This window comes from Aotus nancymaae, unplaced genomic scaffold (genome assembly GCF_030222135.1).
Source record: "Aotus nancymaae isolate 86718 unplaced genomic scaffold, 86718_ANA_hifiasm-v0.15.2.pri h1tg000011l, whole genome shotgun sequence".
In the NCBI taxonomy this organism is placed as follows: Eukaryota; Metazoa; Chordata; class Mammalia; order Primates; family Aotidae; genus Aotus; species Aotus nancymaae.
This window is the reverse complement of record NW_026988422.1, coordinates 51,062,981-51,081,112: the sequence shown is the minus strand read 5'-3', so window position 1 is coordinate 51,081,112 and position 18,132 is coordinate 51,062,981. Positions and strand designations below refer to the sequence as shown.

Genomic DNA, 18,132 nt, shown 5'->3' with positions numbered 1-18,132 from the left:
CGAGAAGGCTACTGACTAAGGAACAGGTAACATATACAGCCTGGATAGCTGCAAGGGGATGGTTCCTGTTCCAGTTGGGATGGTGTAAGATTTCATTATGCTACTCAGAATCACATGCAATTTAAAACCTATCAATTATTTATTTCTGGAACTATTTAATATTTTTTGACCATAGGTAACTGAAACTGTGGAAAGCAAGACTGTGGATAAGGGGGGACTTTTGTATTCCATAGTTAAGTTTCTTTTTGTTGCTAAGTAGTATCACTGTATGACCATACCACAGTTTAATTATTCACCTGTTGATGGGCATTTCGGTGTTTCTAGTTTTTTGCTATTATGAACAAAACTATGACTATTTGTGTACGCGTCTTATTTTGAATATATGTCTTATTTTAAATATATGTGAACATGTTTTTAGTTTTTTTTAAATACCTAGGAATATAATTGTTTGATCATATGTCTTTTTTTTTTTTTTTTTTTTTTTGAGAGAGAGAATCTTGCACTGTCACCCAGGCTGCAGTACAGTGGCATGGGTCACTGCAGCCTCGACCTCCCAAGCTCAAGCAATCATCCATCCTCAGTCACTCGAGTAGCTGGGACCTTAGATGTGGGCCATCCCAGCTAATTTTTTGTAGAGACAGGGCCTCACTTTGTTGTCCAGGCTGGTCTCAAACTCCTGGGCCCAAGCAATCCTCCTGCCTGAGCCTCCCAAAGTGCTGGGAATATAGGCATGAGCAACCATGTCCAGCTGATCACATGTCTTAACTTAATTTTCCAAAATGTTTTCCAAGGTGGTTGTACATCAGCTACAGTGTATGTTGCCCTTTGAAGGATTATGTTGCTAGATAGAAATAATCACTCATAGTTATAACTTTCTTCCTGTAAAAATCATTTTGTTAGATAATCTTTTTCCCCCCTAGTGAACAAAAGTAGAAGTTACAGATAATCTGTATCATCAAAACAGTTTCTATGACGATATAGTCATCTCCAAATTAGAAACTGTTGGTTTATGTATATACCTAACTTAAAAACATTAGTCTCCTTTCGGTTTCATGGAACCTTTGCTTTTACTCCTAATTGTGAAGGTTGGAAAGAAACTCCTTCTATCTTTGGAACAGCAGGGAGAGGAGGAGGGGAATTCCCTGGGCTGTGGGCCAAGAAATTGGGTAGATGGTTTTTCTCCAGAGAAGTGCTGTCTGATGGAAATCTATCATGAGTCACATTTTTTTTCACCTATGTAATTTTGTGACACATTGCTTTGTAGGCACATCAAAAAAGTAAAAAGAAATATGAAATTAATCCTTAAATATTTTTATTTAACCAATATTTTCAAATATTATTTAAACATATAATCAATATAACACTTTTTTTTTTTGAGATGGAGTCTTGCTCTGTCACCCAGGCTGGAGTGTAGTGGTGCGATCTTAGCCTACTGCAACCTCCGCCTCCCAGGTTCAAGCAATTCTCTTGGTTCAGCCTCCTAAGTATCTGGGATTACGGGGTCATGCCACCATGTCCAGCTAATTTTGTATTTTTTTTAGAAGAGACGGGGTTTCACCATGTTGGTCAGGCTGGTCTCGAACTCCTGACATCATGATCCGCCCACCTCAGCCTTCCAAAGTGCTGGGATTACAGGTGTGAGCCACCGCGCATGGCTTATAATACTTATTAAGGAAATATTTTGCATTCTTCTTTTCTCAAAGACTAAATCTAGCATATATTTTACACTTACAGTGTATCTTACTTTAGACACTAGATTTTCAACAGTTGAAGTGAACAAGGTAGCCCTACCAAAACAATAAAGTTGTGTTTATGGAAAAATATTGTACATTGTTCTAGTTTTAAAATTAGAATTTAGATTTATTAAAAAGAATCTAAAATTCAGTTTCTCAGTCACACTAGCTACATTGCAGGTGCTCAATAGCCATATATGCCTAGTGGCCACCATACGGGACTATGCAGTTCTAGAGAGTTGCCTGTGGGACAGGAAAAGAAAGATGGAGATGAGAGATATTCTCAGTTTACAGTAGAAAAACCAGTACTGTTTGTGTGAGATTTGACTTGAATAGATTTCCATAGCTTTTTAAAAACCTAACTATCCTTATTCTGAATTTAAAATATGAGTTCTAATGTGAATCGCAAATTTGTGTTTAGCTTGGGTGTTGGGCTTCTTGGGTTCAAAGGCCATCTCTACCATTTTCTAGCTGTGTGACTTGGACAAGTAACTTTAACCTCTAAGCTTCACTTTTACCATCTGTAAAACAGGGAAAATAATAGTGTCCCTCATATTATTGTGAAGATTAAGTGAGATAATATGTAAAAAACATGTTGTAGAATGATTAGCAGCTTTTAGAAAATAAGTGATGGCTTTTAAAAAGTCAAACTGGCTGGGCACAGTGGCTCACACCTGTAATCTTAGCACTTTGGGAGGCAGGCGGATCAAGAGGTCAAGAGATCAAGATCATCTCAACATGGTGAAACCCCATCTCTATAAAAATACAAAAATTAGATGGGTATGGTGGTGTGTGCCTGTAGCTTTATGGGAGGCTGAGGCAGGAGAATCACTTGAACTTGGGAGGTGGAGGTTGCAGTGAGCCGAGATCATGCCATTACACTCCAGCTTGGTGACAGAGCGTGACTGTATCAAAAAGTAAAAATAAAAGTCAGACCATTCTCTGGATAGGGACTGTCTGTAGTTTCTTTGTTATTTTTTAAAGTGTATGGATTTTTTTTAACCTGTTTAAAAATTACACATTGATTCAATAAATACTGTCTCTCAGCACCAGGTAGTCAGCTAGAACAAAAGATGAACATAGTCCCCACTTTCAGTCACCTCACATTGTCCAGTGTAGAAACAAAACAATGTTGGACTAAAGTACAAATGAGAAAAGTAAAAACAAGAGAATAACAAAATTTTCCATCAATCTCAAAGAAAAGAAATCCCATAGGTAAAAACTGAGTTTATGAATTGGAAATCTTGTAGTTTTGCATAGTCCTCTAGCTTCCTTTAAAATAAATATCCACAATTAAATTAGTTAAGATTTATGAAATTAGGTTGACATGGATTTGAATTCTTTTTTTTTTTTATTGCATTTTAGGTTTTGGGGTACATGTGAAAAGGATTTGAATTCTTAATGATTAGCAGTAGGCTTTATTTCTGCCACATAGAAGTCACTGCTTGGTTTTCCTCTTGCACTGATTGTCTTTTCCTGAGCTGTGTTTGTTTTTTCATTCAGTAGTTTGTATCTGATTTTTAAAAAAAGGTGGAGAAGTCAGTCCATTTAATCAAAAGTCTGAAATACAGAATATTTTTAATGTTATTACTGTTAAGACAAGAGAAACTAAATATAGGTAAAATAATAATTGAAATAAATAAAATTATATTTATACTACAACTTTTCTTCTTGATATAAAAAATAAAGATATTTTGGATGAATATCTTTTTTAAAAATCTAGCAATTAAAACGTTATTAAAAGAAACATAATTTCTTAGAATTTGTTTTGCTACTGTGGGGAGCAGTTATTATTCTGATTTCTACCTAGAATATAAATTAGAATTACAGACTCATTTTTAATTTATACTCCAATTACATTTAATAAAATGAGGGATTAAGATTTGACCAGTCTTTGCTTTTCTTCCAGGGTGTCAAGTGAGAGTAAAAGTATATGGAAGGAGAGCAGGTGATATAGAGGAGAGTGAAAATGGGGAAAGGAATGCTAATCGGGAAAAACTGAAAAACAATACAAGCCTAAGTAAGAAAAAAGTGGGAAAACATGGGAGGAAAAGATAGAAAGAAGTAAGAAGTACATAAGAGAAAACAAACAGGGAAAATAATTAATACTTTGAGGAAAACTGCATGCCCATTTTATATGTTGTACCACCCTTGTAATTTAACAAGCATACAGTGGAATTTTGCTCCTCATTTGCTGTATCTTTGCTTAGCTTCTGATTTCCAAAGCCCCATTTCAAGCTGCCTGCTAGGTTGTTAAATATGAGGCCCAGGACTACAAACATGACAGCTCATAGAATCTTAACTGCCAAAAGGGTCTTGAGACAGCTAATCATGCCCTCCTCCTCCCCTCACCCAGCCACTTGCATACACTTTTTATAGTTGAAGAAATTGAGGCCCAGAGAGATTAATGGTTATGTAATACAGGTTGTGTAGTTAGAACTAAAAGCTAGGTCGTTTGATTCTAACTTCAGTGATTCAGAGTTGATTTCTTTTTTTTTTTTTTTGAGATGGAGTTTCACTCTTGTTACCCAGACTGGAGTGCAATGGCGTGATCTCGGCTCACTGCAACCTCTGCCTCCTGGGTTCAGGCAATTCTCCTGCCTCAGCCTCCTGAGCAGCTGGGATTACAGGCACGCGCCACCGTGTCCAGCTAATTTTTTGTATTTTTAGTTGAGACGGGGTTTCACCATGTTGAACGGGATGGTCTCGATCTCTTGACCTCGTGATCCACCCGCCTCGGCCTCCCAAAGTGCTGGGATTACAGGCATGAGCCACCGCGCCCGGCCCAGAATTGATTTCTTAATCATTCCCTTTCAAAATTTTTCCAATTCCTTTCCCCAGCTTGTTTCATGAGCTTACTATAACCTAGTCATGGTGTCTCCCAAACTGACATACCCAGTTTTTTAACTCTGGTCCCTGCAGGCAGCTGGTTAATAACTCTTCTTGATCATGGATTCGTGTCCTTGTTTCCACTGTGATTGCTTCTCACCTGGTTCAAGACTTTGGTACACTTCACCTGACTTTTAGAATAGCTTCCTAACTGGTCTCCCTACCTCTAGCTTCCTCTAGCTTCTCTTAGAGACTGTAGTCAGAGTAATCATTCTAAAACATAACACTAATGTTGTCATTTCCCTGCCTTTCAGTGGCTCCTCTTTAGCTACCTAACTTCTTAGCATGGTCCATTATTTCTATAGTTTGGCTCTTGCTTTGCTTTTCAGCCACATCTCTCACTACTCCTAAATTGAATATGCCCAACACTTTCCCATTTGTTTGATTTTGCTCACCCTGTTCCCTATATTCAGGATATCCTTGTTTTCCCCTTTCCTAACTCAAAGACTGCCTTTTTCATACAGTCTCATTATTTCCTTTCCTGAGCTAAAAATAAGTTCTGGACTTTTCTTTTAAAGTACACCTAACTAACATACGTTCTGGTTTATATTATTTGGGCACATGTCCTAAGGCCAGGTAACATATCCTGTTATTTTACTGTGTTTTGGTTTTGTATTTTTGAGACAGCATTCTCACTGTGTTGCTTAGGCTGGAGTGCAGTGGCGTGACCACAGGTCACTACAGCCTTAAACTCCCAGGCTCAAGCCATCCTCCCGCCTCAGCATCGCAAGTAGCTGAGACTATAGGCGCACACCACTATGCCAGACTGTGTCCAGTTCTTTTTTAATCCCTCCCACAGCCTACACAGTGCTGCATATATGATACATAGGAATCAAATACTGTCTGTGCTAGAAAAAAGGTAAAAGAATTAGTCACATATAGGATGAAGAGAACAGTGTCAATGTTTTACATTAATTTGAAACTCCCATGGCTAAATACATGACTGTCTCAGAACGTACACAGAATATGCTTATTGCATGCAATGTTTTTAATAGTAGTTAAGGCTGCTAGTAGATTTGCCCTTCCTTTTAGCAACTAAGAGGAAAATATTTGCATATACTAGATATCACTGAAATTTCTACAAATTTAGTGTGATTTCTTTATGAAATACAGTTTAGAGCAGAAGTTAATAGATGAAAATTCTGTACTGCAAAGGAGATTTTGCACTTTTCTCATAAGCTATGATAGCATTTCCTTATAATGTTCTCAGGTTCAATATTATCAATTGGAATATAGGCCAAACCACATTACAGTGAAGTTCATCTGGTACTTATAGACACTAAAGCCCAATGGGGGCTGGGTGTAGTGTGGCTCATGCCTGTAATCCCAGCACTTTGGGAGGCCAAGGTGGGCAGAACACTTGAGGTCTAGAGTTCGACTAGCCTGGCCCACATGGTGAAACCCTGTCTCTACTAAAAATGCAAAAATTAGCCAGGTGTAATGGCAGGCGCCTGTAATCCCAGCTACTTGGGAGGCTGAGGCAGGAGAATCACTTGAACCCGGGAGGCGGAGGTTGCAGTGAGTTGAGATGATGCCACTGCACTCTGGCCTGGGCGAAAGAGCAAGACCCCATCTCAAAAAAAAAAAAAAAAGAAAAAGAAAAAGCCCAATAGGAAGGCCCAAAGACAATTCCTAGTTGTATAAAAACCTATCCAATAATAATTTCCTTTTTTTGTGAGAGTACATATGATTTGTACATATGACTTAAACTGCCTTCAAGTGTTTCTTGCCTTTTGAAGTAGTATTTTTTTTTCTCTTCACTTAAGCCAAGTTAAATATTCCTTCCATAGTGTTCTTTTATGTGCATGACTGAAGCTGAGGCTTGGTCCATCTCTCAGATTAGAAAGTAACTTAAAGCTGGTTTAGCACTCAGCAAAGAGAGAGATTTCACAGGTGCCTATAAGACAACCTCCACATTAAAAGTTCATTACATTTAACTTGCTAAAGCTGTGCACATTTGTAAAAAACAAAATAGGTTATTTTAGGGGAGATGTAGGTGTAGAATTATTGCTTATGTCATTTCTTTTTTTTTTTTTAAAGAGAAAGAGAGAGAGAGAATAGGAAGGAGGAAAAAGGAAGAGAAAGAGAGAGAGAGAATGGGGAGGAGGGAGAAGGAAAAGAAAGAGGGAGAGAGAATGGGAGTATTGCTTTCTTGCCCAGGCTAGAATGCAATTTAGTAATGGGTATTGAAAACCTCTTTTATACTGATAATTATACTTAATGATGTAGTCAGGAAGGAATAAGGGAAGAAGATAACAAACAAACAGCCAACCAATATTTAATTTAAACCTATGAAATGCTATGCGATTACTGAGGAGTGATTTACTTCCAATTATATAGTCACCTTTGGAATAGGTGTGAGGTGGTAATGTATGTTTTGTGTATTTGAAGTGGAGAGTTCTATAAATGTTTATTAAGTTTACTTGTTCTGGGTCTGAGTTCAAGTTCTGAATATCCTTGTTAATTTTCTATCTCGTTGATCTATAGAATCGTTAGCTCTTCTTGCTGCATTGATCCTTTTGCCAATATGTAATGTCATTCCTCGCCTCTTTTGATCTTTGTTGCTTTAAAGTCTACTTTATCAGAGGCAAGAATTGCATCTCCTGCTTTTTGTTTATTAGTTTATTTTTACTCTCTGTTTGATTGGTAAATCTTCCTCCTTCTCTCTGAGTCTTTGTGTATTGTTGCATGTAAGATGGGCCCGGATGCAGCATACCGATGGGTTTTGGCTTTTTATCCAATTAAAATATATGTAAGTTTAATACCAGCATTTGATGCTAGCTGGCTGTTTTGCCAATTAGTTGATGTAAATTTTTTATTGTGTTAAAGTTCTTTGCTTTTTGATATATTTTTGGAAAGGCTGATATTGGTTGTTCCTTTATATGTATAGTGCTTCTTTCAGAAGCTCTTGTAAAGCAGGCCTGGTGGTGGTGAACTCTCTAAGTACTTGTTTGTTCGCAAAAGATTTAATTTTTCCTTCGCTCATAAAGCTTAGTTTGGCTGGATAGGAAATTCTGGGTTGAAAGTTCTTTTCTTTAAGGATGTTAAATATTGGTCCCCACTCTTTTCTGGCTTGTAGGGTTTCTGCTGAGAGATCTGCTGTAAGTCTGATAGGTTTCCCTTTATGGGTAACCTGACCTTTCTCTCTGGCTGCCCTTAGTATTTTCTCCTTCATTTCAACCCTAATAAATCTGGTGATTATGTGCCTTGGGGTTGGTCTTCTTGCAGAATATCTTTGTGGTGTTCTCTGTATTACCTGGAGTTGAGTATTACCCTGCCTTGCCAGGTTGGGAAAATTTTCCTGAATGATATCCTGAAGAGTATTTTCCAACTTGGATTCATTCTCTTCATCACATTCAGGTACACCTATCAAACGTAAATTAGGTCTTTTCACATAGTCCCATATTTCCTGGAGACTTTGCTCATTCCTTTTCATCCTTTTTTCTGCATTCTTGTCTTCTCGTTTCATTTCACTGAGCTGGTCCTCCACTTCTGATATCCTTCCTTCTGCTTGATCAATTCGACTGTTTAAACTTGTGCATGCTTCACGAAGTTCTCGTGTTGTGTTTTTCAGCTCCATCAATTCACTTATATTCTTCTCTAAATTGTCCATTCTCGTTAACATTTCGTCAAACCTTTTTTCAAGGTTCTTAGTTTCTTTGCATTGGGTTAGAACAAGTTCTTTTAATTCACAGAAGTTTCTTATCACCCACGTTTTGAAACCTGCTTCTGTTATTGGAACACACGTGTAATCTATTAAGCCTTGTTCCGTTACTGATGAGGAATTGCAATCCCCTGTAGAGGGAGAGGCATTCTGATTTTGAGTATTCTCTACCTTTTTATGCTGGTTTCTTCCCTTCATTATATATTTGTCCATCTGTCGTCTTTATAATTACCGACTTTCTAACTGGGTCTCTGACGTCCAACTTGTTGATTCCCTGCACCGAAATCTGAGCAATCCACTGAGCCGGCCAAAACAGCAGTGTTAAGACTGATGGTGCTTTTCTGCCCGGGAATCTCCGGACTCCGCACCAAGAACTGGCGTGCTAAGGCACCAGCAAAACTGCCACGCCGGCCACAAGAGTCGCCCTGGCGACCCGTGGAGCTCCTCCACTGGGAATCTCCTGGTCCGTGAGCAGCTAATATTCGTCTGAAAGTGTGGCGTCCTCTCGTTCTTTGCGCTTTCACTGGGAGGTATGTGCCCGAGCTCCTAATCATCAGCCATCTTGGATCTCTCTCCTGCTTATGTCATTTCTTAAGCAGTTATGCTCTTAATGCTTAAAAGAAGGCTAGCATTGTTTGCACAAAAAGTTGGTGATTCCCTCCCCAATTAAAAAAAAAAAGTTCATTACAGGCTAAAGATTCTTAGACATGGCAATATATAAAGAAAGAACATCACTGCCTCCCCGCCCCCCGCCCCCCACTACGAAAAACAAAAATAAATATTAAATAGGGCCAGGGCAGTGGCTCACTCCTGGAATCCCAGCACTTTGGGAGGCCCAGGTGGGCAGATCACTGGACATTAAGAGTTTGAGACCAGCCTGGCCAACATGGTATAACCCATCTATACTAACAATACAAAAATTAGCCAGGCATGGTAGTGAACGCCTGTAATCCCAGCTACTTGGGAGGCAGGGGCAGGAGAATCACTTGAATCCAGGAGGCAGAGGTTGCAGTGAGCAAAGATTGTGCCACTGCCCTCCAGCCTTGGCGACAGAGCAAGACTCTGCCTCACAAAAAAAACAACAAACAAACAAACAAAAACATTAAACAGTATCACCTGGTAGAGGCTAAAGATGTAGGAGGAAAAAAGGGAAGCTGGATAATTTTATATTTACCAAAAATTTACTTGTAGACCATTGCCCTTGTATATCAGAAGGGATCACAGATCTTATGATTGCTGTATTTTGGATTCTGCCTGCAGGACTAGGCTTGGCGTGGTTTATGCCTGACGATTTACATACAGGGAATTGGGAAACTAAACTCTACCAGTGCAGAAAAAAAAAAGTGAAGTAGTAAAGTACCATAATGCCTTCCACTTGAAAGATAGCCTGAGGATCAGCTTTGAGAAGGAGTTTCTTCAATGTAGTATTCTCAGAATGGAGCACATTGAAGAAAGAAAATGCATCAGAAAGTCTAGCTGAATTCCTTTGCTCTTAACCACCCTACTCTTCCAGGAATCAGAGATGGCTACTGGATACCAGGGATCATGATAAAACATGTAGTGGAATTTGTTCCATACCTGAAGTGTTTGATTCAGTTCTCAAGCTCCTGTAAAAATAAATAGCACATTTCAAAAATTTGCCAGCATAACCACAAGATTTACTAGATATAAAATAACTGGTCATTCTTTAAATGCTTTGTGGGTAGTAATGAAACATGTTTAGCAAGCCTAGGTCATTACTGATTATAGAACATATGAGAGTAAAATTAGCTAAAAACTTCTGCAACATGTGGGCTATTCAATTTGTAAAAGCCATAAAAGTTTATTGTATGTAATAATATATAATCTATTTTTATTATGTCTACTGCCAGTCACTCCATAGGGCTGCTGGCATCCCCAACACTGCTGCCTCCCCGTCCTTCCCTTATCAGGCTGAGAGAAGTTAACTGCTGCTGCTGAGCCTTATAAATAAATAAGGTCAATTATGTTGGGAATAGAAGGTTTCAAAGAGACCTGAGGATAAATTCTGAAATGGTTGGTTAGGAGAAATAACCAACTTCTGGTAGCTTCTTTACCACCAAGTCTGTGGCCTTACTGGGGGTGGCCATGCTTGGGAATATTATAGGTAAATAAAGTACCTTATTTACATTTAATAACATTTCTTATGGTATATTGGATAAAATAGGAGACTAGCAGTTTTTTAGAAGATTTCACTTTCAGAAATGTCTTTGGATAAAGAAGCTTATTTTCTGTGCTAATTTTTAAAATTGATAACAATAATTAAAATACTTATTTTCTTAACCTCATTGGCATACTAAAATGTAAATTTAAGTCACATAACTTTCACCAAATTCTTATTTCTTGACACATTTTCAATAAATATTTTGGAAGTATTGAATAAAACAAATAGTTCAGGAAGAATAATTATCTGAGCTATTATCCTCCAAAATAAATGTGCAAAGACATAATTGTGATCCATTTTAAGGGGTCTGGCAAATTAACCCAGTTCAAGTTCTGCAATGGATCTTTCAGAAAGTAAATGTTAAAATGGTAATTTTCTATAGAGGTCACAAATAAATATTCATATAGTCTTCATCAAATAGATCTGATTACTTAAGTGAAGGTTAAGCTTAATGATAAAAATTTTCAAGAGGCTGAGAAATATCAAGTAAATGTACCTTGAAAAATAGATGCAAATTAAAATAAAGCCTGCCATTATCCTCTTTAAAACGAAGGAAAGAGCCATGGCAGCACTACTGTCAAGATATGAGAAGAAATACAAATGTTTTATAAAGTAAATTCTTCATTTCTAAAGGACCTAAAATGACAGTATAGATAAGTTTAAGTCTCCAACATTTTTCACTCATCTAGATTTAAGATACTCAATTTACATTTTAAAGACTAGTAAATCTGAGGGCAGAATATTCAACAAGGTTATTTATTTTATTTTATTTTATTTTTCTGAGACAAGGTCTCCCTCTGTTACCCAGGCTAGAGTACAGTGGCTCTATCATGGCTCTCTGCAGCCTTTACCTCCTGGCTCAAGCAATCCCTCTGCCTCAGCCTCCTGAGTAACTGGGACCTCAGGTACACTACCATGCCCAAATAATTTTTTTCCTTTTCTTTTTTTGTAGGGACAGGGTCTTGCCATATTGCCCAGGGTGTTCTTGAGCTTCTGAGCCCAAGCAATCCTCCTGCCTGGGTCTCTCAAAGTATTGGAATTACAGGCATGAGCCACTGTACCCAACCTAATTTTTTATCAGTGTTCCAAAGTACACAGTTATAAAGTGTTACTGAAATCCATGGTCTTGGAAAAGAAAAATAATATATATAACTTATTTGTTAATCTCACGAGCATGACTAAATCCTACAAATATCTCTGCAATACAGCAGTAGTGAATTCCATTCTTTCTTAGAATATTACATCTTTCATTCGTAATTAACATTCTCAAATTAGACTCTAGCTAGTAATTATACTCGTGATGCAAATAGGCAATAAAAAGAAATCCATGCTTTATTAAATTGGGCTTAAGAGGATTACTTATAACCAAAATTTGTTTTGTTTTGTTTTTCTTCATCTATTTATTTCTCTCCAGTAGAGTCAGCTGATAAATGGCACAAGGAGCTGAGAAGGGAGGGGCGAGACCTTGAAGAATTTGAATTTTGTTAATTCTTAAGATCTTTTATATCTTTGAAATTCTATGATTTTTGCTATTTATTTAGGGATACATTTTTTTCATTGTTTCTCATAGTGATCATAATAGTGAGGCTAATGAAACAGTACCTGCTGAGCATTTTTCATCTTAACAATTAAAATTATTCTAATATTTAATATTTTAAAAAGCAATAAGGGCTAGTATAGAAAAATTCTCAGAGAGTGATGTCAGTAAGATAGATGATTAGAGATGTCCGGCGTTCATCCTTCCCCACAAAAAAGGACCAAGGCAATGAATAAACTGCTAAGATGTGACTAGGGTGTCAAAGGAAGGTCACTGGAGTGCAGCCAAGGAGCAGAGACATGTCTGTGGTGATGGAAAGTCCAGGAGGGCAGTGTGGAGGCACCCATATCATCCATGTGGATTGGATCTGCCCAGAGTCAGGGGAGACTTCTCATAGCAGGGAAAAGGTAAGCAGAAAATCCCCACCAGCCCCTATTGCTACCAGAAACACCTACAGTTCTTAAAACAGGAGAATCCATAGTCCTCACAAGCCCTGAGCCTAGTTTGGAGAGTTGCTGGGAATTCACACAGCTGCAATGCCTCAGGTTAAGAGCACAAGGTATGCACTCCTACTCCCCAGTCACCACCTGTGAGCCAAGCTGCAGCTTGAGACCAGAGCCATCTCTGGAGAGTACTCTGCTCTGGGGGACCACTGGCCACTGCATCTCTCTAGCCCTAGGGCTCCATCTTCATCCCACCAAGCCCACACCGGTGGCTGAACACCACACCACCACCTGTGCAGAACCTGGGCCAGGATCTGCTGTGGTTTTGGTTTTACACAGCAGGGAAACCAACCCTCACAGCTGCACTTCTAGCCAGAGGGAGAGTATGGCAGCCTTATCCATGGAAAACCCACCCTTGAGCCAGCCAAATGCTGCATACACACCCTCAAGTGAGAGAGACCCCTGAGTCTCTGAACAGCTGATACACCCCCAGTCAAGCAGAACGGCTATGTGCCTATGCTTAGGACATGAAGAAACAGTTCCACAGTGCCTCCATCCCTTACAGACATGTTCCTAGCCTGCCCAATGACCCTGCACCCACAATCAGGGCCTGAGACACAGTCCTGCAGGTTGTTCCTGACAGCCAAGGCCCCCAGGCCAGCCAAGAAGGCAAGAACCCATATCCAGGATGAGAGAAACAGCCTTGTAAGCCACCCCAGGTGGACATGCTCCAGGCTGCCAAGTAGTCCTGTACCCACATATAAGGCCTCAGAAATAGCCCACAGGCTGCCCTAGTGGGCATGTCCCTGAGTTGGCCAAGCAGACTTGCATTGGTGTTCCATATTTGAGAAACAGCTCTGTGGGCCACCCCCAGTAATCATGCCCCCAGATCACCCACATCCAAGCAGCTGTGCACCCACGTCCCAGGCCTGAGAAACATCTCTGTGGGCTGCTACTCATAGACAACAACTGTGTGATCATGCTCCTGGCCACAGTAACAGCCCCATGGCCCCAAACTCAGCAAGCCAGACCCAGGTTGGCCAACCAACTGTGTGCATGTGCCTGTCCCTGACCTGAGACACAACCTGGTGAGCCCACCCTTGGCAAAGCTGTACCATTGATGCCACAAACTCTCTAAGCCTAGGCTACTGAGAAACTTGCAAATGCTGAAGAAACTACATGGAGATTACACTACTGTATCCACTTAGAACCAAAGCCAACACAACCCACTGAACTGACATCCCAAGATCCATTCATACAAATAAGTCTTTCCCTGTGACACTACTCCATAATATTGGAAGAGGCATTTTTTCTACTAGATGCATAGAACTTAACATAGGACCATAGGAAACATGACACTTCCAAAGGAAAACAATAATTCTCCAGTAACAGACACCAATAATAAAAAAAATATGAAATGTCAGAAAAAGAATTTAAACTAATAATCTTAAGAAAACCTTTTAAGTCTCAGTATGGGTCATGCTTAAAAAAAAGGTAAAAAGAAAAAAGAAAAAAAAAAGAAACCCTTAAGATTAAAATCTTTCACAGATAAACAAAAACTAAGAAAATTTATCATCACTAGATTAGCCTTACACAAAATGCACAAGGGACTTATACATAGAAATGAAAAGATGGTAGCCACCATCATGCAAACATGCAAAAACTATAAAACTCACAGGTAAAGCTGATACACAAAGGAAAAAGAGACAGCAATAAAACCTTATCACTACAGACAATCATTCAACTGCAAAAATAAACAATAAGAGAGGAAGTAAGGAACAAATATATGAAAAACAACCAGAAAACATGTAACCAAATGACAGGAGTAAGTCTTCACCTATCACTAATAACCTTAAATATAAATGGATTAAATTCCCTACTTAAAAGATATAGACTGGCTGAATGTAGTTTTTAAAAAATGACCCAGCTATACATTGCCTACATGAAACTTACCTCACCTGTAAAGATACATATAGACTGAAAGTGAAGAAATGAAACAGGATATTCAATGCAAATGGAAACCAAAATCTGGCAAGAGTAGCCATATTTATATCAGATAAAACAGACTTTAAATCAGAAACTGTAAAAAAAAAGATGAAGAAAGTAATTCTATAACTATAAAGGAATCAATTTAACATGAGGATGTTACAATTTTAAATATACATGTACACTGGAGCACCCAGATCTATAAAGCAAATATTAGATATAAAGGCAAATATAGATCCCAATAAAATAACAGCTGGGGACTTCGACACCCACTCTTAGCATTGGACAAATCATCTAGACAGAATATCATCAAAGAAACATGGAATTTAAACTGCATCACAGACCAAATGACTTAACAGACATTTATAGAACATTTCATTCAACAGTTGCACAGTACACATTCTTTTCATCAGCATATGAAATGTTCCCCAGGATTGACTCTATGTTAGGACACAAAACAAATCTTAAAAAGTTTATCCAAAAATTTTTAAAAATCGAAATCTTATAAAGTATTTTATCTGACCATAATGGAATAAAACTAGAAATCAATAACAATAGGAACATTCAAAAGTATGCAATACATGAACATTAAACAACATGCTCCTAAATGACCAATGGGTGAAGGAAGAAATGAAGGCTGCTATTTAAAATTTACTGATACAAATGGAAAAAAAATAGAATATACCAAAACTTATGGAGGCACAGCAAAAGCAGTATTAAGAAGCAAGTTTATAGTAATAAATACCTACATCAAAAAACTAGAAAGATGTCAAATAAATAACCTAATGATGCACCTCAAGGAACTAGAAAAGCAAGAATAATCCAAACTCAAAATTAGTAGAAGGAAAAAAATAATGAAAGAGCAGAAGTAAGTGAAATGGAGACTGAAAAAAAACTCCAAATAATAACAAAACATGATTAATTCTATGAGGCCAGCATTGCTCTGATACCAAAACTAGACAAGGACATGACAAAAAAGGAAGACTACAGGTCAGTATCCCAGATGAATATAGATAACAAAATCCTCAACAAAATCCATAGAACTGTACGACACAAGGAGTAAACCGTAATGTGAACTATGGACTATAGTTAATAACAATGTGTTAATATTTGCTCATTGACTGTAATGAATGTACCACATGTAAGATGTTAATAGAAGATACCAAGGGGGATTGTTAAGAGGGCACGGTGGGATGCATGTGTAGAACTCTATGCACTATTTGCTCGGTTATTTTGTAAATCTAAAACTGCACACAAAAATGAAATTTATTAATCATTTTTCATAAATCTTTTAAAAAGGCATTCAAAGTGAATCTAATGGTCTAGGGCATTTGTTTTGGGCAAGGAAAGAAGTAGCCGAAATGATTCATTTAACTTTGTGAGATTTTGATTTGTGGTATGTTTTGAAGTGTCAGACAAGGGGTGGGGGCACTGGATTTGAGACATAAGAATGAAATAAAATATAAGGAAGACATCAGAGTGACCAGACCTGATCAATGATTATTTAGGACAAATTCCTAAGTGGGATGGATTAATTTAATCTCATTTTTTAAAAGAAATCTTAGGCTTTCTAATAAAGCCTTACTTATGTATTATAGTGAAAGGTACATTTTCCACTGAGCAGCACCTGTATCTGTCCTTCTGCAAATTATATTCCTGTATCCCTTTCCTATTTCTAATGGCTTCTGGTTTTCTCTTCCTACTTTACTCTTTACATCTTTGTACTTTCTCTTCTAACACATCAGACTTACAAGTTGTCCTTGTCATTGTTTACTTACACTGAAATAACTCAGTGGTTACCATAAAAAAAAATTTGTTCTGGGTACAAATTTATTTCAGTGACTTCTGTGCCCTCAGTAAAAATAGGAAAATGTCTGTGGGTGATAACAGCAATTCCCATGTTGAACTGTATTTTTTATCTTTTTGAGCTCCTAGTCCTGGAAGAAAGCTCCCTGGAAGATTCCCAGTAGAAAGCTCCCTGGAGCTTCAGCCTGTATTTCTTTCCACAGCTATAAAGCAGACTTTTTATTTTGACTCTAGGGCTTCAGGAGAAGCCACTGTGAGAGAAGAAACTCTGCTTGATATATAGGACTGACTTCTCCTAAGGAAGTGGTTCTCAAACCCGAGTGTGCATTAGAATCACTTGGAAGTTTATTAAAACACAGAATTCTATGCCCCATCCCCAAGCTTATGATTCAGTAAGATGGGGTGGGACCTAAGAATTTATGGCTTTAACCAGTTCCCAGGCGATGCTGCTGGTCCAGCGTCGTCACTATGAGAACAACTGGTATAGGAACCTTGGATATTTAACAATACTTTGCTTGAGCAGTCAAGAGCCAACACTTTCAATGCCTTGACACTTGATTCTAGAGGCTCTGGGATTATGAAAAATGTAGTGCTCAAGCAGCTAAAGCACACTACTCTGAATTCAAGGTTTGTGGCTCTTCTAAAGATCACCCATATTCCTTTGTTTCCCTTGGCTTATACTTTGCTAGGAAAGAAGGCTTTTTAGAGAAAACAGCTTTGAGTAGTTAATCCTCAGTTGAATACTTTTGTGTACTATATATACATATATGTGTGTGCGTGTATATATATATATACACGCACACACACACATATATTTGTATATATGTGTGTGCGTATATATATATACACATATATAATAATAATTATTATTTTTTGCAACAGGATCTTGTTCTGTCCTCCAGGCTGGAGTGCAGTAGTTCTATTATGGCTCACTGCAGCTTCAGCCTCCCCAGGAGGATGGTACTCCTGCTGTAGCTTCCACTTCAGCCTCCCTAGTAGCTGGGACTACAGGTGCATGCCACCACACTTTGCTAAATTTTTGTATTTTTTTTGTAGAGATGGGGTTTTGCCATCTTGCCCAGGCTGGTCTCAAACTCCTTGGCTTGAACGATCTGCCCACTTTAACCTCTCAAAGTACTGGGATTACAGGTGTGAACCACTGAGCCTGGCCCTATGATACATTTTTTGTCAGAGGAGCCATTGTAAAGAAGACACTTTTTTTTCTTTAATCTCCACTATTGAAGATGAATTATTAGTGACAATAATGATCATTTACTGAGCAACGAATATGTCCCAAGCCCTCTGTGTACTTTCATCACCCTGCTTCTCAGAACCTTACAACCTAGTGTGTCTACTGTTTTCATTTCATTACACTCTTCTAAGGAATACCCTAGAGCACACTTATATTTGACTTTAGCATGCATTCCATTATTCATTTTAGCAGATCTTCACAGTGATTAAGATTACATTATAAGAAGCATGAAAGTGTCTAGACTCCTGGCAGGAGAATGCTTAAAGTCTATCCAGAACAAATGGCTTAGTGTTCATTTTTGAGAAGTTTTGCAGGGACTGACTTCACAATCTACAGACTTCACAATCTACAGAACCTAGAGAAACTGGTTCTGTTGTTTTTCAATATATAATAAATAAGTCTTTTTTAAAAATTTATTTAAGAGTCAGTGTCTTGCTCCATCACCCCAGCTGCAGTACAGTGGCTTGCTCCATCACCCCAGCTGGAGTGCAGTGGCTTAATCATGCTCGCCACAGCTTCAGAGTCCTGGGCTCAAGCTACCCTCCCACTTTTGTTTTAGTGACAAGGTCTTGTTAAGTTGCCCAGGATGGTATTCCTGCTGTAGCTTCCCGAGTTGATGGGATTACAGGCTTGTGAGCCA

At 38.3% G+C, this 18,132-nt stretch overlaps 1 protein-coding gene across 1 annotated transcript in view; it reads right to left on the bottom strand.

Annotated features, from left to right (window-relative positions):
• Nucleotides 1-3,184: 3,184 nt before the first annotated feature.
• Nucleotides 3,185-18,132, bottom strand: part of GARIN2 (golgi associated RAB2 interactor family member 2) — a 47,857-nt gene continuing 32,909 nt past the window's right edge. The window contains exons 6-7 of the mRNA XM_064374482.1: nt 9,865-9,893; nt 3,185-3,246 (exon numbers count right to left, since the gene is read on the bottom strand). Coding sequence (XP_064230552.1) covers nt 3,233-3,246; nt 9,865-9,893 — 43 coding nt within the window. The 3' untranslated portion in view covers nt 3,185-3,232. The remainder of the gene's footprint in view (nt 3,247-9,864; nt 9,894-18,132) is intronic.